The sequence below is a fragment of the Labrus bergylta genome, chromosome 20, assembly GCF_963930695.1.
Source record: "Labrus bergylta chromosome 20, fLabBer1.1, whole genome shotgun sequence".
NCBI lineage: Eukaryota > Metazoa > Chordata > Actinopteri > Labriformes > Labridae > Labrus > Labrus bergylta.
This window is the reverse complement of record NC_089214.1, coordinates 15317791-15341061: the sequence shown is the minus strand read 5'-3', so window position 1 is coordinate 15341061 and position 23271 is coordinate 15317791. Positions and strand designations below refer to the sequence as shown.

At 40.9% G+C, this 23271-nt stretch overlaps 1 protein-coding gene across 9 annotated transcripts in view; it reads left to right on the top strand.

Annotated features, from left to right (window-relative positions):
• The window catches only part of LOC110002414 (microtubule-associated protein 4), a 118320-nt gene that overhangs the window by 39435 nt on the left and 55614 nt on the right, over nucleotides 1-23271 (top strand). For 8 of the 9 annotated variants that reach the window (XM_065948654.1, XM_065948656.1, XM_065948660.1 and 5 more), the window contains 3 exons: nucleotides 16959-17072; nucleotides 18899-18985; nucleotides 22597-22785. In XM_065948654.1, coding sequence (XP_065804726.1) covers nucleotides 16959-17072; nucleotides 18899-18985; nucleotides 22597-22785 — 390 coding nt within the window. The remainder of the gene's footprint in view (nucleotides 1-16958; nucleotides 17073-18898; nucleotides 18986-22596; nucleotides 22786-23271) is intronic. The other variant, XM_065948657.1, reaches the window with a different exon arrangement.

Genomic DNA, 23271 nt, shown 5'->3' with positions numbered 1-23271 from the left:
TGTACTGTATGTGTGTGTGTGTGTGTTCCATTGAGAGGACTGGAAGCCTCGTTGGTTTCGGATGTCGGTGACAGTGGGAGGAGTGATCAGCATGCAAATCAGACGTCTGTGTTGGCATGTTAGCCGCTGAGCCGCGTGGCTGTTTGCACGGCATGGTTACAGAGCTTTAAGTGCATGCGTGTGAAATGCTGCGACGAGAATTCAGTTTTTCCTTCTCTGATTTCCCACAATGCGAACAGTAAAGGAGCACAGTTGCAGGAGAAACAGTTGTGCCATGTGGCCTTACTTAAGCAGACACAGCAGCCTCGCCTCGTGGAGGTGCGTAGGATTCATTCATCATTGTGTTTGCAGCAGACCCAAGAGAGAGGACAGAGGCGTTATAAGTAGTAACTGGGTCATAGAATTGAGAGCGTAGGCTTAATGCTGACAGGGCAAATGCAGATGTGTGTGTGTATGGTTGTGTTCTATGTATGTCTTCAGATGCTGCATGTGGCCTCCAATGCATGACACTTCTTGCATGGATGGTAAATAAAGTAACCAGTGTGATGCTTTGCAAACATTTGACCAATACGAGGTATTGAGTGGCATTTAACCTGTAAACCTTTCACTTTGGTCAAGTGTTTGTGAGTTTAAAGATGAGTTGCAGTTGATTTTGTGACAGCTTGACTAACCTGCTTTCTTCCTCCCCCCCTCCCCCTTTTTCTCTCCCTCTTTTTCTTCATTGGCCCTCCACATGAGCATCTTTTTCTATTAATGCTCTGATTGTATTATTTTTTTCTTTCTGTTACACCATCCATTTTTTCCTCTTATTTTGGATGAATTCATCCTTCTTTTGGCCTCTTTTCTTTTTTTGTGGCTTTTCCCACTCTTATTTTTCTCCTACCTTTTGATTTCTGTCACCTCCCATTCGTTTTACACACACCCTCCCTCCCTTTCCTCCAATCATTCTCTTCTCTTTTCTCCCTCCCGTTCAAATCCCCCACGCTTCAGAGGACTAGAACCCGCCTCCATCGCCATGCCGACTGTCAATCAGCTGTGCTTCGGCTTCTGTGTACCTCTTCCCTCTCCCTGTGAAAAAAAGACACATACACACACAAAATATAAATATAAACTCGCACACACGGTTTAGCCTTCCTGTGACTCTTTAGATGAAGCATGAAGGGAGTGTGAGTTTGTGGATAAGATACCAGATTACTGCTCTCTCTCTCTTTCTCTCTCTCTCTCTCTCTCTCTCTATCTCACTGTTCCTCCACATAATACATCTGCACAATGTGAGTCTCTCTGCTGGGCAAACTGTGTGTCTGTTTTTGGGGCAATTGTCTATGTTTTTTCCCCCTTGCCTTGTAGTTCTAAGTCAATGAAGTCAATGAGTTCAATGAAATGTTCCTCCCTCATCTTGTGTCTCATCTAATCATACATATATATTTTTTTCTAATATTAAGTTACACAAACTCAAACTCAAGTTTACTGACTAAAAAGCAAATAGGTCAAAATGACTAATTATGCACATCTGTAGCCCTTTCTGTCTCACTTTGAAACTGAAGCAGGCAGTTAGTTCATAAGTTCATGTCATTACACACACACACACACACACACACACACACACACACACACACACACACACCCGCAGCCAGCCCCTGTCCTCTCTGACTTTTCCCAATTTGAGTCCTCAGTGCTGCAAGCTGTACCCGACCAGACATCAGCCAGCACACACACACACACACACACACACACACACACACACACACACACACACACACACACACACACACACACACACACACACACACACACACACACACACACACACACACACACACACACACACACACGCAAACACACAGGCGTATCTTTTCACCTTTACAAGGACTATTTGGGATGTGCTCAATGTTATTTCTCCTAATTACATGTGTTTAACACTGCATGTTTTATTCATAACCCATAGACTCTATGATGACTCTGATTTGCACTTTTTTAAATGTAACCAAATGGACTGAGAGAAGTCAATTAAAGCCAGAGCTTCCTTTGACAATCATTAATGTAAATAAGATGTCCCATCTTTCAGGTGCCTCCACTTGATTTCAGTTAGTTTTATGCCAGCTTTATGTCGGTTTTATGTCAGTTTTATGTCAGTTTTATGTCAGTTTTATGTCGGTTTTATGTCAGTTTTATGTCAGTTTTATGTCAGTTTTATGTCGGTTTTATGTCAGTTTTATGTCAGTTTTATGTCAGTTTTATGTCGGTTTTATGTCAGTTTTATGTCAGTTTTATGTCAGTTTTATGTCAGTTTTATGCCAGCTTTATGTCGGTTTTATGTCAGTTTTATGTCAGTTTTATGTCAGTTTTATGTCGGTTTTATGTCAGTTTTATGTCAGTTTTATGTCGGTTTTATGTCAGTTTTATCCCCTCGCCGGTAACAAGGCAGTGCGTCCATTCTTCATAGACAAATACCATGTGATAGATGTCAATATTCAATGTCCTCTGCCCACAACTGTGTACAAACACCAACATGGTCTATATTGTGTTTATTGTTAACAGTAATGGCAGTTTAGCACATACATTGGCACCTTCATCTATGTTTTAATCAGGGAGAAAAATGTTGAGTTATACTTTAAGGGAAATTTTGGTTGTTCTCTGACCCTCAAAGAATAAAAATGATGAATGAATGTTAGTAATGTTCCTCTGGCAGGCAAAATATTTTTTGTTTTTTCAACAACAGCAGAGTGAAACTCACCCACGTGTGAAAAGTGTGACTCTAACATGAACACACTTCCATCTGTCTTTGCTCCTCTAATCTATCAACTAGGGCCCGACCGATATGGGATTTTTGGGGCCGATACCAGTTTAGATATTGGTGAGGAAAAAACTTCTGATACTGACATCACTGCCTATATCTTTCTTCGATCTTATCTTCGATCTGTAGAGAGAGATCCAGATATACACATGTATTGTGTTGAACCCTCTAATGCAGTTATCATACACTTGTGGAAAATGATGTAATGAAGACAAGATGGTCACTCAACTGGAAAATAACTGGGCTTGACTCTCCTGAGGGGGATGATGCTTGTTGTAATCTATATAGTACACTCTGCTGGTGAAAGAAAACGGGTAGTGTATTACAATGAAACTCAAATTAAAGGCTTTTTGACTGGTGAATAAATCTATTAATATCTGCACATACCTGCAATAAAATTAGACGATACCGATAGTCACTGGATTTGCTAACATTGGCCGATATTATCGGCCGGCTGATTAATCGGTCGGGCTCTACTATTAATGGCTGTGAATATATCTCAGAATCAATACATTTATTTCATTTATTTTACAATACACCTGCTCAGAGACAACTTTTTTGGCACAGTGGTTATGGTGGTCGTTTTACTTTCTAGATTTATAATATTTTACTTTTTTAGATGCACAAAATCCTGTATTTGCCACAAAGTTTTAGATCCATCCTCTTTAATGTGTACTTTTTATAGACATGCCTCTCCGTGTTGTGTCTGCACCTTGTGTTAATAAACAGATATATAACACACACTTACCTGGCTTCTGGGTTTCTCTTTCTTCCTCTAACCAACCTGAACTAAACCTCCTATCTAATGTCTAACTGCTGCTTCTTGAAGTCTTTTCTCTTCCTGTCCCTCACAGCCTTTTAGGAAGTGCAGTATTATTATTATTTTTTTTTTTCTTACACCTTAGCAGCTTTCTGTGAGAATGAGACACTCAGTCATCCTGGCTGTAACCCTTGCTGGCAGCAAGTTTTCATGATGTATAGCTCAGAGATTAGTGTGTGCTTTAGATAAATGATTTCTATTGCTTCTGAGAGCTGTACCTTTTCTGGTGACAAAGCATATTCCTTGATTATTCTTTCATTTTTTTTTAGAAGAGAGAAAAAAATCTTTCTTTTCCCTCCTTGCTTTGGCTTAAAAATACAGACAGTAGAGGAATTAAAGATTATTCGGCATTCTCTAAAGAGGTTTGTCAGGTGTCGGTATATGAACGCCTCTTCCAAAATCAATGACTGAAGTCAGGGTTCAAACATAAAAGTTAATCTTCTTTCATGATGTAAAGAGCAGATAGATATAGCATGACAGAAGCTTAAGTGGGACATTAAGATTTAAAGGTCACATATTATGCTAAGTACACTTTACCATGGTTTTCTAACACTGATATGTGTCCCTAGTATGTCAATACAAACCCCCACATTATGAGAAAAGTCTCCTTTTCTCTCTCCATTCTCTTCGTCTTTTGCCTGCTCCACTTTTCAGAAAATGTGTGCTCAAAGGGGCTGTTTGGAGATTTTCCCTTCATGACATCACAAAGGGCAATAATCCCTCCCCATGAGGGTGACACTCCCACAGCTACTTTGCCCTGAGTCTGCCTTCTAACCGTACATAATAGTGCACAGAGCGAGAAAGCCCGAGCCACCCAAGCCCTTCAAGAGAGGGGGCGTGGTCAGACACAGTATATTTGCATTTAAAGCTACAGACACAGAAACAGCCTGTTCTGAGCAGGGCTGAAATAGAGGGGTTTATAGACATGATCAAATACAGGATCGAAGGAGATTTTTGACAAGAAACTTCACAGACATGTTTTCGATGCTCTGAGACTTATTTGAACTTGTTGAAAAGGAGGATAATATGTGACCTTTAAGGTCACATCCGGACACTTGTACATGTTTTTTCGAGCAAACTACGTGCAACATATTTCTGTGACAAAAATAAGACAATTACTTATGAACACTCAACACAAAGTACTACTGAGACTGATGGAAATGTCATTCAGTTTTCTCCAAGGTCAAATTAGGAAGTTAGAATGTGTGTCTCTCAATTCTGTCTTATAATTTCAGAAGACCTGACCATTGATTTTTCAACAGATTAAAGAGGAATGGAAATAGTGCTTAGTTTCAGGCATATTGAATCTCTGCAACATATGACCTTGTTGAGTCCACTCTCAGCAGGTTACCTTCCACATAAGCAGTTGTGTTGCTAAGGCTTTACCATCCACTAAAACCTAACCTCCAGAGACCCAGCTGACCTGTGGGATCCTCTCTGTCAGCAGGGCTGTGTGTGTGCGTGGGAGTCTATGTGGGGCAGCCTGTCCTACTTAGATTCAGAGAGTTGCGTAGTGTTCGATGGAGGAAGAAAATAGAGGAAGCTGAGAGAAAAATATTGCACAAACAATAAAACCGTGAGAGGACCGCGTACCCCAACCTGCTGTTCTCTTACCCCACCCTTAAATATGGTGATTGAGATTGAGAGTGAAAAATAACTCAAGAGTAGAACAATTATGAGAAAAAAACACAACATGAAGACTTGCTGTACATGATGCATAAATAGAGCCCCACACTAGTACAGAACATTATGTACATCTGCCCACACACAGTGAACACATATATCATCTTTGAACACCTGCCATGCCTGCAACATGCTTTATACATAATTGATCTACTGTAATAAGGTGTTACATCATGGGCTCCATTAGAGTGAAGAGCGTCAAGCTTTTGCGGCACTTTGGTCAAGACTAGACTTGACCAGAGAAGGGAGGCAGTTTAAGGCACCCGCACACATGTGAGAAGGACTGTATTTAGCTTTTTTGAAGGGGACATATTATGAAAAATCCACTTTTACAGTGTTCTTGAACATGTATTTGGGTAACCTGAGTGTCTACTGACCCACAAAATGTGAAATAAAACCATCCAGTCCTTTGTTTGTGGTCTGCATAAGTCTTACAACACAGAGAAAAATGCTCAGTTTCAAATGTGCTCTCCTTGTGATGTCACAAGTGAGATTCTTGGAAAAAAAATCCCCTCCCCTCCCCTGGTATCTCCACCCATTGATTCCACCCCCAGCCTAGAACAAAACTTTTGTGCAGGTCCGCCATTTTTATTCTCGCTACAGAGGAGTGATGGCTACTGGGAAAACCTCGGGGGGGCTCATTGTATTTAAAGAGACACACACACCAAAACGGAGCATTGTGAGAGAGCTGGTTTATACAGGGTCACAAACCTCCTCTGGTGCTTGATTCATGTTATATTTTGACCAAAGCACAGCACAGATGTTTCATATAGACCACATGGGACTCTTTGAAAAGGTGGAGAAGGGGGATAATATGTCCTCTTTAAATCTTTACCTGTATTGTTCTTTTCTGAGGAAGACACAGTGCGTTGAAACTTCAGTCCTTTGCGCCTTTATTACATTTCTATTAAGTGATTTGTTTGCTCCAGTATTTTCCTTTGGTTTCTGTATTGAAGAAGGTGTCCACTGAATTATTTTTTGTACTTCATAAGTCCTTCTCTGAGAGCACTGACCTTCATTTTACTGAGCGGCTGAAGCTCAAGAGTTTCCTTCTACATAATGTATGTAAGTGTATGTTACAGTGTGACTACAGGTGTTGGTGAATGTCGACATCCATTTTTTTCAAAAAGTGGTTGTACAGACCCTAATTCTACATGTTGTGTATTTTTAGAACTGAACTTGTGGGAGTGTATGGGGAAAAAAAAAAAACTACTAGTGTGTGTCACCCTTCAAAAGTCAACCTTGCCCTCGCATACTTTTCATTATGTCATAATGTTTTCATTTGACTGACAAACCGTTACTCCTAACTTTTAGCTGAGCACATCACCATCTTTGTCAAAAATTTGACTCATGCTGTCATCCCGTTTTACTTGAAGAAGTGATTTGGTGGAAAATGTCGAATAAATCTCCTTTAAATATTCATGAATCAACTTAAATCCCTGAGCTTGGGAGGGAAAAAAAAAACTAATTCCTCCTTTGCTGATGTCTTCTGTGTAGACAGAAGCTTTTCATCAGCTTCTCTCACATGTGAAGGTGTGTGTGTTTGCTTGTGTTTGTATCCCAGTGCACAACATTTGAGAGTGTGTTCATGTTTGTCTGAATAAATGGGTTCCTCTTTGCTCTCCTGTCAGAATATTTGGGTTTGTGTGTGAATATGAAAGCCTCCGATTTGCCTTTGAGCTTTAAATGTGAAATGATCCGGTTTGGAAACATCAACATGGGCAAGTAGAGATGTTTTAACTCTCTGCTGCACTCTGGAACGTGCACTTGTTCGCTTCATCTGTTGATTTGACAGGTACTGACTGCACAATCCCTGCTGGTGGGGGTTTAATGCAGCCCCCAATGCTCTTCTCAGTCGTATCATTGTGATCCATGACAGTGAGGATTGCTGGAAAGCAGGACAGCTTGAAATGCAAATGTGAGCGAACGATATATAGTTGGAGTAGTTGGAAAAATCCTTTGCGATAGCTCAATCCCTTAATGCTGGCAATAAAAAAAGAATGAAAGAAAGTCAAACGTGCAGAAGGTCGAGAGAAAGTTATAATAGGACTGAAATAGCCACAGAGGGATTGCCTCAGTGCTTGTTGTCTCCATTCCAGACTGACAATCAGGGCGTTGTTTTTAGGCTAGGGGCAAGGAGGTGAGGAAGAGACCATGACATATTAAGAAAAGAAGCCACGATGGAGGGAAAACAAGGGTTTCATTTGCAGCTGTATGTGTTTGCATAAGATCCCATCAAACAAACACCTCTTGCAAAAACAAATTACAACAAACAACAGAGATGTCACATCCAATGCACCTTGCTTTTCTACTTTCTGTCGACGCACATTAATCTCTGAGACATTGAATTCATGCCATCACTGCATCTGGCCCTGGATTTCTCATGCTTCACAGCCTGGTATCCTACTCTGACAAAATGTGGTGAAAAGGCCTTGAAACTGCTGGGCTTAAAAAATGTGGGTTGGTCATTTTAGGTCCTGCAGGCAAGTTTAGTCATTCTTAGACTTTGGCTTGCTTTAGGCCATTCATCGAACTCTCCAGTTATTATACCCCACAAATGGCTAGAGTATTAGGTAAGTTAGCTACATAATAACTTGGGTTTACTCTGAGGTTGACTTTTCGGTGGCTGGTTCTGTTTCCTGAAGTGACATTCCCCTTTTAAATCTATTAAATCTATTATTATAATTATATTGAAATTTCAGAAAATCCTCATTTCAATATTTTTAAGCGTGTAACCAAGCCAATCAGATACTTATACATTTTATTTGGCACTAAAGAATGATTAGAAAACATGTCCATGGTGACCGTGGGCTCCACAAATCAGATAGGTCACTGTGACACTCTAGGATTGTGGGTAGTGCAGTTATTTTCCTTTGGATCGCGAAAACAAGGTTAAAACAAGGTATCTTCTAATGCAGCATATACCATCGTTTCAGGTTCAGGTAGCACGTGGTATGTCCACCATAATCAAATCCGCTATGGATTAAACCAATTTTGAATTCCTGAACCAGAGTGTTGAGCTCTATAATTAGTAGAAAACACCATGAGCGAGTGGGAGGGGTTGGTGATGTTTATTCTCCGCTGTTGGTGCATAAACAGAGACTGTATGCATGCAATTTGTGCACATAATGAAACTGCTGTATTATGTCCACCTCCTGTCCGACGGGGATAGTCGCCCCTCTGTGAGGTGCATGCGTGAACGGCCAGATCAGGAGGATTTCGGGGGGTAGTCCTCCTGGGATTCTCGAGAATACATCTGTGAAGCTTTAGAAAGTTTGACAGACAGTTGCAGGTAATTGTGCACATAAAGGGAACTGACTGATGCAGCCTGATTCAAAGTACATGATTAATGCTCCGCTGTCTGGACATCTTTGCTTACCAGAGAACAGCACTCTGTCCTCTTGGTGAACCATCATTGTGTGCCTGTGGTACTGTTGCTGCCCCGACTCAGTCAGTTCATAGTGTCTATCCCAGCTCCAGGAGCTGAGTGTGCGGCAGAAAGTCAGGGAGAGGCTGGGGTCAGCTGGAGGACAGATGCAGGAATCTCAGCCTATCCTGTCGGCTCAGCTCTGATTAGTCAGTTTTGGTCAGGCAAACCATAAAATGGCATCCAATGGTATCTGCAATAGAGTATTATTGAAAAGCAGCCAGATTTGGTATTAAGCTTGTGTGGCTGTAAACTGTCTTGACAATGAAAAATACTATTTTAAAACTTTTTTCTTTTTTTTTCTTTATCTGACTTTTTTTTGTCAGATAAAGAACCTCTTCTACTATTTCTATTTTTTTATTTACGTTTTTTGGGGGGGGATTTTGTGCCCTTAATGGAGAGATAGGACAGTGGATAGAGTCTTAAATCAGGGAGAGAGAGAGTGGGGAATGACATGCGGGAAAGGAGTCACAGGTGGGAGTCCAACCCGGGCTGCCCGCTTGGAGGACTACAGCCGCCGTACATGGGGTGCGTGCACGAAAACACCGCGCCAACCTCTTCTACTATTTTAATGTGTACAATTCAGTTTAGTCATTTATGTTGATGTACAAGCAGCCTAATATAGACACCATTGGGGAACCATTGCTTCATGTCCTAACAAGATGGTGACCCTATCACCAAGAGACAGCCACTTGATGAAAGAGCCCATACAATCTTTGCACAGCTGCATTCATTCTGTCAAACAGCCATATTTAATCAAGGTTCCTGCAGGCCAGAGATAACACAACTTTTTTTTTTTTTTGCTCCTGGTCCTGCAGAGATCCAGGCCCAGCCAGTACAGTTCATCCATCTAGAAAAGAAAAAAAAGGTGAGGCAGAGGAGAATGCAGAGGGCAGAGGTGTGGTCAACTGGAGGACAGAACAGCCCACATGCTGTCAGCCCTAATAGGAAAGAGAAAAACAGAGTAGGATAGGTGATGTAGGTTAGTTTGAGATGAGCTTTGGTGAGATAAGCATTTTTTAATGAAAATTGGTGCCAGCTGTATGAAAGATAGGCTACAGACTGGCAAAATAAACCTGAACTTTTTCTATGCTTACCATTTCCTCTCAAGGTTTGGTCCTCTTTGCTTTTTTTTGGGGTTACCTCTGCTTTCATTCTAACAGAAAAGAGACAAAGAGCATGTTTTGGCTACAGGGAGTTTTTTTTTCTACAACTAAAGATCCAATGAAAACTGTTTTCAATAACTCATAGTTCAGCCAGTTATCAGGGGGAAGCCCTTAATTGATTAATTAATTCAATGACCAGGAACAAAAAATGCCTTTGCACAGCCAGAAACCAGACTCATTAGTGAGCATCCGTCTGCTGCAACTGGATTGGCCGAGAAAGTGGGAAACATGAAAATGTAGAAAGAGAGAGAGAGAGAGAGAGAGAGAGAGAAACATACAGAGCAAATAAGATCCAAATGAACTCTGAAGCTAAAAAGGCAAGCATATTTATATTGCAAAATTATGCTGCATTTCTCATAGAAGAGAATGAGGAGTGAAACCCTGTGTGAGATGCGAGTTGTACTTTATTTCGAAGAAAAGAAAAACTCAACCCTACGTCTCATCTTAGACATGAGAGCAGCAGGAGCGTTGTGTAGCTGCGCAGCATTCTGCAGACATTTGCTTCACAAGTATCAGAATTAGCATTTAGTCACCAGGTCAGAGGAAACACAGGTGCCACAGGGCTAAACGTAGTACTAATTCATCTGAAATGATCCAGACAGAAGTGAGATAAAATACTCATCCTCATTAGATACAGGGCTGTAAGGGCTTATTATGACCTATCAAGTTACATCCACTGAAAGAGCTTTTTTTTTTTTTAACCGCTGACAGGCTCGGATAGATATTCAAATCATTTGAATACATTTAGGTGAATATTCTTTTTTTAACCAGAGACAGTCATCGCTTGTGTCAAGCTAGACTCCGTTAATGAAAACAACTATTTAAAGGAAGAATGCATGGCTTTTTTGATCCAGTAGATGTCAAAGGACAAAATTGTCCTTTGCTCGAGCTGCAATTGCCGATGTCCTGCATTGTTGTGTTAGCATGCTAATGTTAGCACACTTTGGTTAACTCACAGCTTCATACTGCACATGAATTGACATGGAATGAACATGATCTAAAGACACTTAATTGACATCCAAATAGGCAGTGAGTGTTATTCTTCTTTTCTCTAGTGCTTGACTAAAACAGATTTACACGCAAGGCCATCTCGTCCATGTAAACATGATGTAAACACAGCTCTTACAACAATACAGCTGGTGTGACTTGAGCTTCACATTGTAGACAGTCATGACTCAGAGTGACATTAACACAGGATATACTTGATTTCTGCTGTGTCCATGTGTAAAATGTTGCACATTCTTCCCTTAAACTTTTCAGGAGATATGTGTTGCTTTTACACCCCAGCATTTTTCTGTTTGTGCAGTCAGAATGTAAAAACAGATAAAACTTGTTGTGGGTGATGATAAATTAAAGAGGTCATATTATGCCCTTTTTGGGGTTCACATATTTAATCTATGTACCTACTAAAGTATGTTCACAATAGCTAAAGTTCTAAAAAAGTGTCTGTTTTCATGTACTGCCTCTCTATGCACCGGCTCGCTTCTGACTCTCTCTCTAAGGCTCTGAAGTGCCCACGTTCAGAGTCCCCACGTGTACCAAGTCTGATCTGATTGGTCGGCCTGTCGGCTCTGCCATAATTGGTCAGTCACTCAGCACGGTTCTCGGAAATGTCACGCCCCTTTTACCATATTGAGAATGCAGCCACTTTGGCTCCGAGTGGAACAAAAACATTAGCACCTTAGCACTACTGTGCTACTGCAGGCTGCGGCATATCGTGGGCGTGCTTCAGAAGTTAACGGGCCTGCAACATGAGCTGCTCGGCTTGCCACAACGAGCCAATGGGCTTAGATCAGTGATATCTCACTGACAAGACGTCACACTGGCAACATTTTTTAGAGGGATTTTTGCACATAGATGTGCCTAAACATGCACAGGATACATGGAAAACACACTGAAGAGCATATAAAACCAGAAAAAGCATAATATGACCCCTTTACATGATAAAAAAAAATAATTGTCTGCCTGGTGAAAAATGTTGTGGTGATTATTTTGCTTTTCCAAATCTCTTTGTTTGAGTCAATTTAGAAAGCAGCGTGGTGTACAGTTATAAAGTGAGTCATCGCACTGAGTCACCAAAAAAACCTGCTCAGGTTTTGTCGGCAACTGATGTGTCTGAATGTCATAATACCTCCGAAACACCTCTTTCTGTTTCGGTTCTGATACAAAGTACACTGATAGGATACAACAAGATGAGGAAGAAGGCACTCAAACATGTCTTTTATTATTTACGGTGTTTCAAAGATGGCAGAAATCTCATCATAACAAAGTTCCAATGGCAGCATTCCTCCACTGACCCCTGCTTCTCAGCTGATCCCAAATCTGCTGCCTGTCCACAGAACGGCCCTCACAGGGCTCCAGTGTCTCTCCCCAAACGTATCCATGCATGAGTAGGATTAGGCAAGACATGTGTGCATGTGTGTATATGTGTATGTGTTTTCATCCTGGGCTATATTTAGCTTCTTCTTTTTTTTGTCAGGTCAGCCAAGTGTCCTCCATGCATGAGGTCTGACTTTCCGGCTGAGCTCATGTTGTGTTTTTCTTTCTCTGAGCATGCTCGTATGTGTTACTGTGTGCATGCATGTGAGTGTATGAGTGTGACTTCACATTTGGTGCTCTACATTTGTGCAGCTGCAGCAGAGTAGCTTTGTGTGAGTGTGCCTGTGTGTCCCCAGATGCCTCCAAAATGACAAAGTTCATCCGTCAAACTGCTAACCGATCCAGTCTGTCTCGCCATTCTTCGTCCTCAGACCGAGGTCAGCACCCTCCAGCAGCAGCAGCTCTTACATAATCTGGAACATTTTGTTGACACTAAAAATATGATCAGAAATGTAACTCTGAGTGGCAGATGTCACACTTTGGCGGTGCTGCTTACTATAGGCCAAGGTTAACTTCTTGTTTCATAAGTAGATCATTTAGGTTAAGTGACGTACCATAAGTGATGTCTAATTATATCATTGCACACATTTTCTTTTGAGGAATTGCTTGTGTACATTTTTACAGTTAAGTGATGGACAGACCAAAAGCTACAGCCCTTCATAGACTACTTGATGATTATATTACTTGATCTAAAATATTTAAAGGGTTACATATTCTGCAAAATACACTCTACTATGTTTTCTGAGCACTTATGTGTCGCTACCCTGTCTACAAACCGGCCCTTTTGGAAATGTACCCTTTGTGACATCACAAAGGGCAATAAAGCCTCCCCCAGGTGGATGACACTCCCACAGCTAGGTGTTTGTTTTCTGCCCTCTGAGTCTGCCTTCTCAATCGTAAACAATAAGGCTGTAGACAAATGAAAGACCAAGCCACTCAATCGGGGCGTGGTCAGACACAGCTCATTTACATTTAAAGCTACAGACACGGAAACAGCCTGTTTTGAGCAGGGCTGAAATAGAGGGGTATATAGGCATGATCAAATAAAGGAACAGAGTGGATTTTTGGCAACAAACTTCAGAGACAGGTTTTGGGGAGCTCTGAGACTTATTATAACTTGTTAAAAAGTAATGTAATATGACACCTTTAATGTTGTGCTACACTATATTATATTGGCCATGATAGATTCCAGTCATATTCATCCTACAGTATCACTATATTTAACATCAGAGACAAAAGATTGGTGTCCCTGGAATCCCAAATAATGAAGTACTTTCAGACAACCATCAAAGCAAATTGTTAACTTGCATTCAACTGTCATTCGGAGGCTACCTCATTAGCAAGAGTGTCTTCAGATTATTTTATTTTATGTTTTTTTTGTGTGATTTAAAAAAAAAAAAAAATGAAAATAAGCTGTTTTTTTCAAACTACCAAGACAGTTAAGCTGTTTATTCAGAAAAACAGAGCAGATTGTTTTATCTTCACAAGTGAATGCAGTACACTTCTGTTAAGAAAAGAAAGGTCTCACAGATCTCACTTTGTAGATAAAAGCGACCTTCGGGGTAAACAGGGATGTTTCAATAGCTTTGTCCCGGTTTTGTCATGGGCTCATTTGTAGCTTGCTGAAAGGTAAGAGTGAGTCTGATGTTTTTCATTCAAATGTAGCCACACTGCACATATTGCATTGGTATCCAAGCTAGACCATAAACCGGATAATCAGAATACTATCACACTGATATGCCAACTTTGAGGAAATGGCAGCATAGCTTAGACTGGTTTGTGAAAGTCTTTTCAATAATTGCACAACTTGTATCTCAACCCATTACATCAACTGTAGATCTCATGATATCTTGAGGTTTGAAAACACATGTTTTACATAAAAAATTAAGCTTATTCAGCGTTGTACATAGCAGGTCTGAAGGTCATCTGGGTGTTAATAGTACTGGTTATATATCCAGTGATGTGCAAATGTTCTGCCTACATTCAGTATTGTGGCAGAAGCCCTGTAGTGATCATATTTTCGTTTCTATAAGCAGACAGTTGGTTAAGGTCAAGCAGTCATGATGATGAATGATGACAATGTAATGAGTCCCCTGTCGGGCTCTTACTCACCTACAGTACTAAGAACAATTCTTATGACATGTTCCAAAAACAAAACAAAAAACCGCACATGCACAAACACTGACATTATGTGCATCACAGTTGGTCTTCTCCTTCTGTCAAGCTGAGCAGTTCATCTTTGGTACATTGAACACAGTGCAGTGTGCAGAGAATAACTCGGCATGAAATGTTCCCTGGTGGACTGACCTGAACCCCCTAAAAACTTGTCTAGGCTTGGAGATAGCCTTCAGCACAACCACATAAACCAAGACTAAAAAAATACAGTGTTTGAGCTCTGAATTTCACAAATATCTCACATCACAGCAAACAAAGCATCGAGCATTTATTTGAACATAATACCCCACTGGGCAATTTAAGTCCAAAGGGCCAAGAGGCATAAGAGATCAGCAGGACTGTTTCCAGAATTATTAAAAAAATCTATATACTCAAACAAACAGACTGGCAACAAACACAAGGAAAACTGTTCTATAGACCAACTCACTTTAAACACCTAGTTTTGTGCTTTTCCCAGTGAAAGAGGCCAACACATGGTTGGTTAGTTATTTACAAATGTTACTTCTGCCACTTGGATCAGCCTCTCACGGTGGTTGAGTAACAAATGCAAACTAAACTGAATCTATTGGAGAAAAAAACCCCAACAAACATCAATTAAAAAAAGTCTACATAATTGCTTCCTGGAAAAGTGATTACACAACTTTTCTCAAAACGCAAAGTTATTCAAGCCCATCCTGTAGGGGTAAGTTGAACCAATATCTGATTGAATACTGAAAACCAGCACACCCTAATTGTGCAGGAAATCTGCTTGAACGTGATCAACGATGTTCAAGGTCGAAGTCTGGCTGTGGGTTTGTAAACTTTGTTGCACGATGGAAACTCTGTTCTTCCTACCCTTACCTTAGAGATTGTTTGAAACTTTTGAGTGAGGAAATGATGGATGAAAACTACTACGATTCTAATCTAGTTGCTTCAATCTAGTCTATTAATATTGCTCCTAATGTTGCCCAAAAGATGTTTCCTTCCGAGGGATGGGTACTTACCAGACAGCTAGCAGCTTCGAGGTCATGCATTTGTGTAACCTCCCTTCCCCCCAGGATGCAAAAACACTCAGTGGCCACAGCTCTAATAAGACTGTGATTTATTAGAGTCAACCGGGGCGTCTCAGTATGGGGTAGGGATGCAACTAGTGAGAGATATTGGAGGTTTTCATATCAGTGCCCTTGAATGCCCTTTCGAAGCTGCACAGTATGAATTCAGCACCATGGACAGCGACACAACACAGCAGGGGAAACATCCACCTGTTCTTTTGCTGTAAGATTTTCTGTACATTCAGGTGAACTAGAAAATACGCTCAAGTCCATTTAACATTTGCCATTTAACTCATTTTGGCCACCTTAGACCTATGGGAAGTCCCCTGTGACCTTGCATGTCTTGTGTTATTTCCCTACTTTGTGTTTACAAGGCATAGGGAGACATGAAGACAGCCAGACAACAAAAATTGAGACCATAAGGAAGAATGCTGCTGCGGGAGGGTTATTTAAATCAATGGGTGACCCTGCCCACGGTGTGTTTTCTGCGTCCTGTTGAGACAGACAATGCACACCCAACCATGGCCCCCGTTCGTGTCTGATATATGGAAGCGCTTGTGACTTTGGGTGGCGTCCTGTCTGCTCGCTTCACTGTCACCCTCTGTGAACGCTGCTGGGAGAGGGTTGCCATCGGTTGCTCCCTCCTTCTTTCCTCTGCTCCTCCCCTCCCTCTGTTACTCATCCGACTCACATTCTTCTCCTTTTTTTTTTTTTTTTATCCATTTCCCTTCTTTCTTCCTTTAATTACTTACCTGTCCCGAACCTTTCGTTTTACTTTTTCTTCTTGTTTTGCTGTTTTCTAACCTGTCATCTTCCTCGCTGACCTCCTGCCTTCAAATCTGCCGGTCGGAGTTCTTCCCTTTCCTGTCCAGGCAGGATCTCTGGTTGGAGACCGTGATAGGAGTGTAAGGTTGAATGCAGGGGCAGAGAGGGAGGGAGTGGGCCACGGGAGGTCGAGGAGTGTGAGGGGAGGTGCTTGCTGGCGGGGCCTGAGACCTGAACCAGACAGAAAGTGAAACGTCACACCAAACCCAGACTCTCTGACTGGGATCACATTTTTGCGCGTGTGTGCGAGTGTGTTTGTGTGTGTGACTGGGGGTTCACAGTGTTAGTAGCTCAGAGCCAGCTGAGGCTGCAGTGGAGACAGACAGGGACAGAGGCACTGAGCAGTACACAGCAAACACCACTGAATGTTGAGTTTTATGGGACTGGGATATCTGCTGTTGGAAGGAAAATTGCCAGGTGAGAATGCGTGTGCATGTGCAGGGTGTTGCGATTATTTTATGGGTGACAGGTTCAATTATATAAAAGTGTCACAATTTTGTGAACGCCTTTGTGTGAGTAATGTGTGAGTGTGTGGGGATATGTGTTCAGCGCGGTCTGCTCCTTATTAGCATCATGTTATTGTATAACAGTTGTACAGTGGCACGTCATCCGTGAGGAGGGGGGGATTAATGTTCAATGTTCCATGTTTTCACTGTAGGTTGTAAGCTGACCACAGGGGGACAGACTTCAGCGTCGCGCCCGGAGCCGCAAGGAGAGGTGTGGCCAAAATCACTTGACCAGAAGCAGGCCCTAGCTACGGACTTCTTATCAGGTACAAAGGTCAAGACTGCTGGTCAAAAAAATGTATTTATTTGACCAAGGGAAATTAAAAAGTTGAGAAATTTAGAAAATGCTTTAAGTTCCTTTGTCTTATCAAGTCATTTAGTTTTATAATCAAACAAAGAAGTAGATTTATAACATTTGCTGTCAGAATAGCTCTATAACTTAGCTTACAGCATCTTGAAGATGAAGATCTTTTTTCATTAAGTGTGAATAAATGGATTTGACTTCGGATGACCTCTAGACTTCTGAACAGTTATTAAAAGAAGCAGGTTTTGAACAGACCACGGTCAGACTTCCCTTGTGTTTGGACTTTGCTTGAAAAAACTAGGACTTGCAACCAGCCTTTGACAAATGACTATTTGGTAACACGTGAATTTTATTAGTCCTAGGATTCACATAGTCAAGCCTCAGTCATCAGATTTTGCCTAAAATCGACTGACAGTCGAAAGTTTTGTTGCCGTTTTTTTTTTCTGGGCATTGAGCCACATTGTCATTTGAGTTTAATCACCTTGTTAAACCATTTGTCTTCTAGACTTGGAATACCATTTTATTCTATGATAGGACATTGTTTTTCTCACTCATTGAGTCTGCATTAATTTGACCCTATAACCTAAACAGCAGGCACACACTGACGGTCCAGTGTGTGGGGATCAGACCAGTGACAAACAAACAGCGTTTGAAGATTTACTGAATTTTTCGTGATCATAGAAATCCACCAAACTGAGTCCCTGCGACTTAAATCCAGTGAAACCTGACCTTTTGATGACACTTAATAACAGCCTATAACAGCCAATGAGAGCCTGTGTTGAACTTAGTATATGGGGTCACCCCTAGATTTTATAAGCATGACTTGAAGTGATGAAAGGTTACGGTACAAAAAAAAGGCAGCCAATCATGTTTAAGTAGCAAAAGCTTAAGTGATAATTTGGTGTGCACATGAGCAGACATACGCAAATGCATGAATTAGGATGTGCAACACAATGTTTAGGATGAACAACACAAAGTTTAGAATGAACACCACAAAGTTTAGGATGAACACCACAAAGTTTAGGATGACCAACACAAAGTTTAGGATGAACACCACAAAGTTTAGGATGAACACCACAAAGTTTAGGATGACCAACACAAAGTTTAGGATGAACACCACAAAGTTTAGGATGAACACCACAAAGTTTAGGATGAACGCCACAAAGTTTAGGATGAACACCACAAAGTTTAGGATGAACACCACAAAGTTTAGAATGAACAACACAAAGTTTAGGATGAACACCACAAAGTTTAGGATGAACACCACAAAGTTTAGGATGACCAACACAAAGTTTAGGATGAACACCACAAAGTTTAGGATGTACAACACAAAGTTTAGGATGTGCACTTCCAGTACAACTTGACATGGGACTTAGTAGTAAGTAGAGAAACACGTAGACAGTATTCACAGGTAAAAGTTCTGAATCCAAATCCATAAAAAGAACAGCAAATTTTATGATTAGTATTATAATACTTTAATTGTGTGGATTAAACCCGAGTTGTACTTGGTACATTGCTGGCATGTCTATGCTAACATGTAGAAACATTAAATGAAATGCCTTCTCTCTTTTCTCTCCTTCCACCTCACTCATTTTATATTTTTAATGTCGTCATTTCCAACCATTACCTCTACCTACAACTACCAATCCATCTCTTACTTCCATTTTTTTTTTTTTTCGCGTTTGACTTTATCATCCATCTTTGCTCATTCCGCTCTCTCAACTTCTTCATCCTTTCCACTTTTTCCCCACTTCTTTTTATTTTTCACATTGTCCTTCATCTTGCCAGCCTCCATGGCAAGTTATTCAGATCCTCTGGGCTCTCAGACCAGCCCTGCCCCAATGATGGACACTGGCCGGATGGGAGCTTTTTCAGGTAAAGTCCCAATACTTGATGGGATTTAGACACAGCAACACAGCATTAGTATGATAAAGGTAGCGTAAAATACAAGGGCAGTTTCTTTCGTAGTGAACATTTACTGCATTAAATTGGCAAGCACTTCCCAAACCTGAGATTCAAATGAAATTTAACATTATTTAAGGATTAATGTCATAAATGTATCAATATTTGGCTATTTGGCTTTCATCTTCATTTTTCACTTAAGACTTAATGCGATCAATAGCATTAGCTAAAAATGCTGACTCATGATAAAAGATTTCTGTTAATCTTTTTTTTTTTTTTTTTTACTGAGCTGGCAAGGCAAAAAAAAAATCCACCAACAAGTGCCATTACAGAAACAAGTGAAGCAGTAAGTAAACTATAGAGTTTACTCTGTTTCCCATCTTATTCCTGTGATCAGGAACTCAATCTTTCTTTTTTTCTTTCTTTCTTTCTTTCTTTCTTTCTTTCTCTTATGCTTGGGTCAGAGTCAGGGGTGGAATGTAGCAAAAGGAGAATTGCTGTTTTACACTGAGAACAACGAGAACATCAATGATATCACTCATTTCCATGTCTGGCAATCTGAAGTGAATGTTAATGAATTATTTTGAAATAGCGGAGAGTTGAATAATTAGTGAATGCATTATTAAACAACACTACTTACTCGGGAAAGCGTCTGTAACCAATCAGAATCATGCATTTTTTTTTTTGGCTACCCCAACTGGGCCTTCATCAAGACACACAACACCAACAGGGAAATAGAGAACAACTTAAGGTCACAGCACTGTGATTCCATATTTGTCTGGCGTTGGAGAATATTTCAAAAACACAACATTTTGGTGAACTTCAAACCATCCAATACTATGAGACAGAAGCTCGTTCACCCCAAGGACAAAACCCCCCCGGCTGTAAAACTAATCAATGCTGTTTATGCAAAAAAAAATGCAATGAGGAATGCAAGGACTTGTAAATTGGAGAGACCGCTGGTTTAAAAGAAGTGTTAAAGAAGCCATCTGTGTTAAGGTGAAACAACCCTCCCTGAACAGAGGTGGTGGCCTGACCGCCTGTCATTGCTTTTTTGAGTTCTCTGTCTAACCAGCTTCATGTTGCGTTCCATTTGACTAGGAAGTCGTAGCTGGGAATGACGTCACACCCAGTTGACCTTGTTTGAGTAACGAGTTGGCAACCAGTCAGAAAATAACTTAAGGAGTGCCGTTGCTGTATTAGCTAACAGCAGGCAATAACAACACACTACATGGCAGCTTGCGCGCAAAAGCGACATGACTTGCACTCGGTGCGATTGATTTGATTACACACTAATAATGAACACTATAATCTACCGCTGAAGCTTTGATGTTGATGCGTGTAGCAGCCATGTTTGATTTTGAGCCTGGGATACTGAAGTTCCTCCCAAGTTTCTGGGTCAGAGTTCTGACTTCAAGGGGCCTTACTGATGACGAATCCGACGGCAACTCCGACTTCAGGGATCAAAATAGAATGTACCTAAAGCCTGATTCAAACCCTAGACCATGTGACCCTAACGGCCCTTGGATGACTGAGAATGTTACCAACCCCAGGTAAAACTAAGTCATCATTGACATGACAATGGTTTACACAGACTTATATTTTTGCTCTGTCCCGCAGCAACATGTCCGATGTGTTCTTGGGCAAGACACTTAACCCCGAATTGCTCCGGCTGCTTCGTCTGTGGCGTATGAATGTGTGTGAATGGATTAGTTAATACTGATGGACACTTAACACAGAAACCTCTGCCGTCTTGATTTGTAAAAAGCAATTTGAGTAGTCAGAAGACTAGAAAAGGGCTTTACAAGTTCAAGTCCATTTACCATTTACCATTTTAAATATACAGTTAAAAAAAAAGAACTTTCAATAAACAAGTTCTCTTTGCCTGGGAGATTTTCTTCCCAATTAAAATGTAACCTGAGTGCAGCATTTAGTCCGCAATCTTTGCTCCTAAATTCCTTCCTAGATAAATGGCTTGTGGTGAGGCCAAGCTTGTTAGCAGCATGCAGGGCTGAAGCTGTCAGTGCTGGTACTCCAGGAGGTGACACACACTCACACACACACACTCACACACACACAGAGAGAGTCAGAGTTATGAGGCTGAGTTATGTCTTTCACCATGCCAACCTCTGCATACCCGGCTTTCACTGTTGTCTTAATGAGAGCTGTCGTCTCTGGGCCACCGTATCCTGCTCCAGGCTTTAACTCGCAGACGTGCACGCAAATACAGTTTTCTCCTCCTCTGTCTCACAAACACATACAGACACAACCTTCCCTATAAATACACATATTGTTGACTCTTGCTCCCATGGATGCCCTTAGAACTAATCTGTAACCTAATTTTCACCTATTTAGCTCACACACACACAATGCCCTCATTCACATGCATGACCCTCATTCATCTTACTCAGTTTTTTTTTTGAAACAACACACACTCACACCTCTGGTAGAGACACATTCATAACCACATCCAGGACCTGCCAAAAAGTATCACACATACTGTACATGTTTAAAACGCATGCACACAGATTGTCCCCAGGAGCTGTGTTGATTGAGTCATTCCTTCTCCTCTGTTATATCATCTCAGGCGTTGCCCTCGTTGGCTTTCACTGTCTCTTTAAAAAAAAAAGAAAAAAAGAAATGCCTCTTGCTCTCTCATTGCACAGTTCTGTTCTTTGATTACTCCACTGTTGGTACGGATAAATCAGTCATGAGATTATCCTTGTCCACCTTATGACTGTTTAACATTGTTCCAATAGCAATGCAAGTATCAGGAGTGCTTGTGAAATCCCTTAAATTAGATCCCTGGTGTCGGCCATTGCGGCACAAATTACGCACCCCTCTGATATCATACTCTATTACACCACCTCTTAAAACTGGTCTGTTTCTTTTTCCCCAAACCAAAGTATTCAACAGCAATGATACAAATTATTGCTAACACTAGCAACAGCTGTTTTGAGTGATAAAAAGAAAGCGTTCACGTTTATTGCCAAGTTAGCACCACAAACAACAACAAGGTGCTGCTAATGGTAAGTTTGAGGTATCATTGCTGTTCCATCCTTCTTTTTTTTAAAAATATTTTTGTATCCATAGTAACGATTATTGAAAAAGCTGAAATAATGAAATGAAATAAATCGTTTTCATGATAAAAGTACAGGTGTTTTGTCAGACACAAGACATCAGGAAAGGGATGCAAAGAGTTCTGCTAACCTTAGCTTAGCTTTGTTTTTGAAGCTAGGATTCCTTCATTGTACTAAAGCAGGGCATAAAACAACCATAGCAATCATGTCACATCCATTCAGGGTCAGCAGTTTGCAGTTGTTTTAAGAAAGAAACAGTATGCCACTTGTATTGAATCCTTTATTTGCAAATGATCAAGTGTAGATATAAGATTCTGCAATTGGGGGAAAAAAGGACTGGTATCCAAACATCTCTTGGGGGGTGTAAATACCCAATTATTTGTACACGTTGCTATTGGTGGCGACTAGAAACACAATATGTTTTCTGTTATTATTGCTGCAGAAAGAATCCCCAAAATTAACCAATGACCTCTTTTGTTTTGTTCTTTGTTCGTTCATCTTTAGGTTTCTCCCAGTCTGCTGGGATGGGGGTCAACATCGAGGTTGGGGCTGCCCCTCTGTCAGGTGAGAGGACTCCAAGTAAAGCCGAACCCCAGCACCCCACACCCACAGCGGGGTCTGAAGCCCCTAAAGAGTACAGCCCCATGCTGCCTGAACCTCAGGCTCCCCGTAGCCCTCTGGACCTGTCAGCAGGTAAAACGCATGCAGATTCACTCAGTCATGTTATCAGGAAATGATGGAAGTGTTAACCTGCCCTTTTTCAATAAGGCTGTACTTAAACAGTCAGAATGAATGTATACATCTATAAACCTGGAATATGCCTAAGGCAGGTCAGCACATTTACTTGAACAAATAAGAGCATCTGTGCTTTTCTCAGGAGCAGCTCCGGTAGGTGGAAGACAGAGACTTACTTTTTTCTGTGTAGATCTATTCCCTTGGCCCATTTGAACTCAAATATATGTATTTTAGGCGTCTTGTATACTTACATGTAAAAGCACGAGGTGAGGACTACTGACCAAAGCCAAATACTAAATCAATACAATGCATATACATTTTCTAATTGTCAGATTTTTGAAGTCTTTTTTCATCTTACCTCATAAGTGTTTTATCATGTTTTGCACAAAACCTTCTGCAATTTGGTCTCAGATGATATGACCTCCTAGGTACGACTTTGAAGTT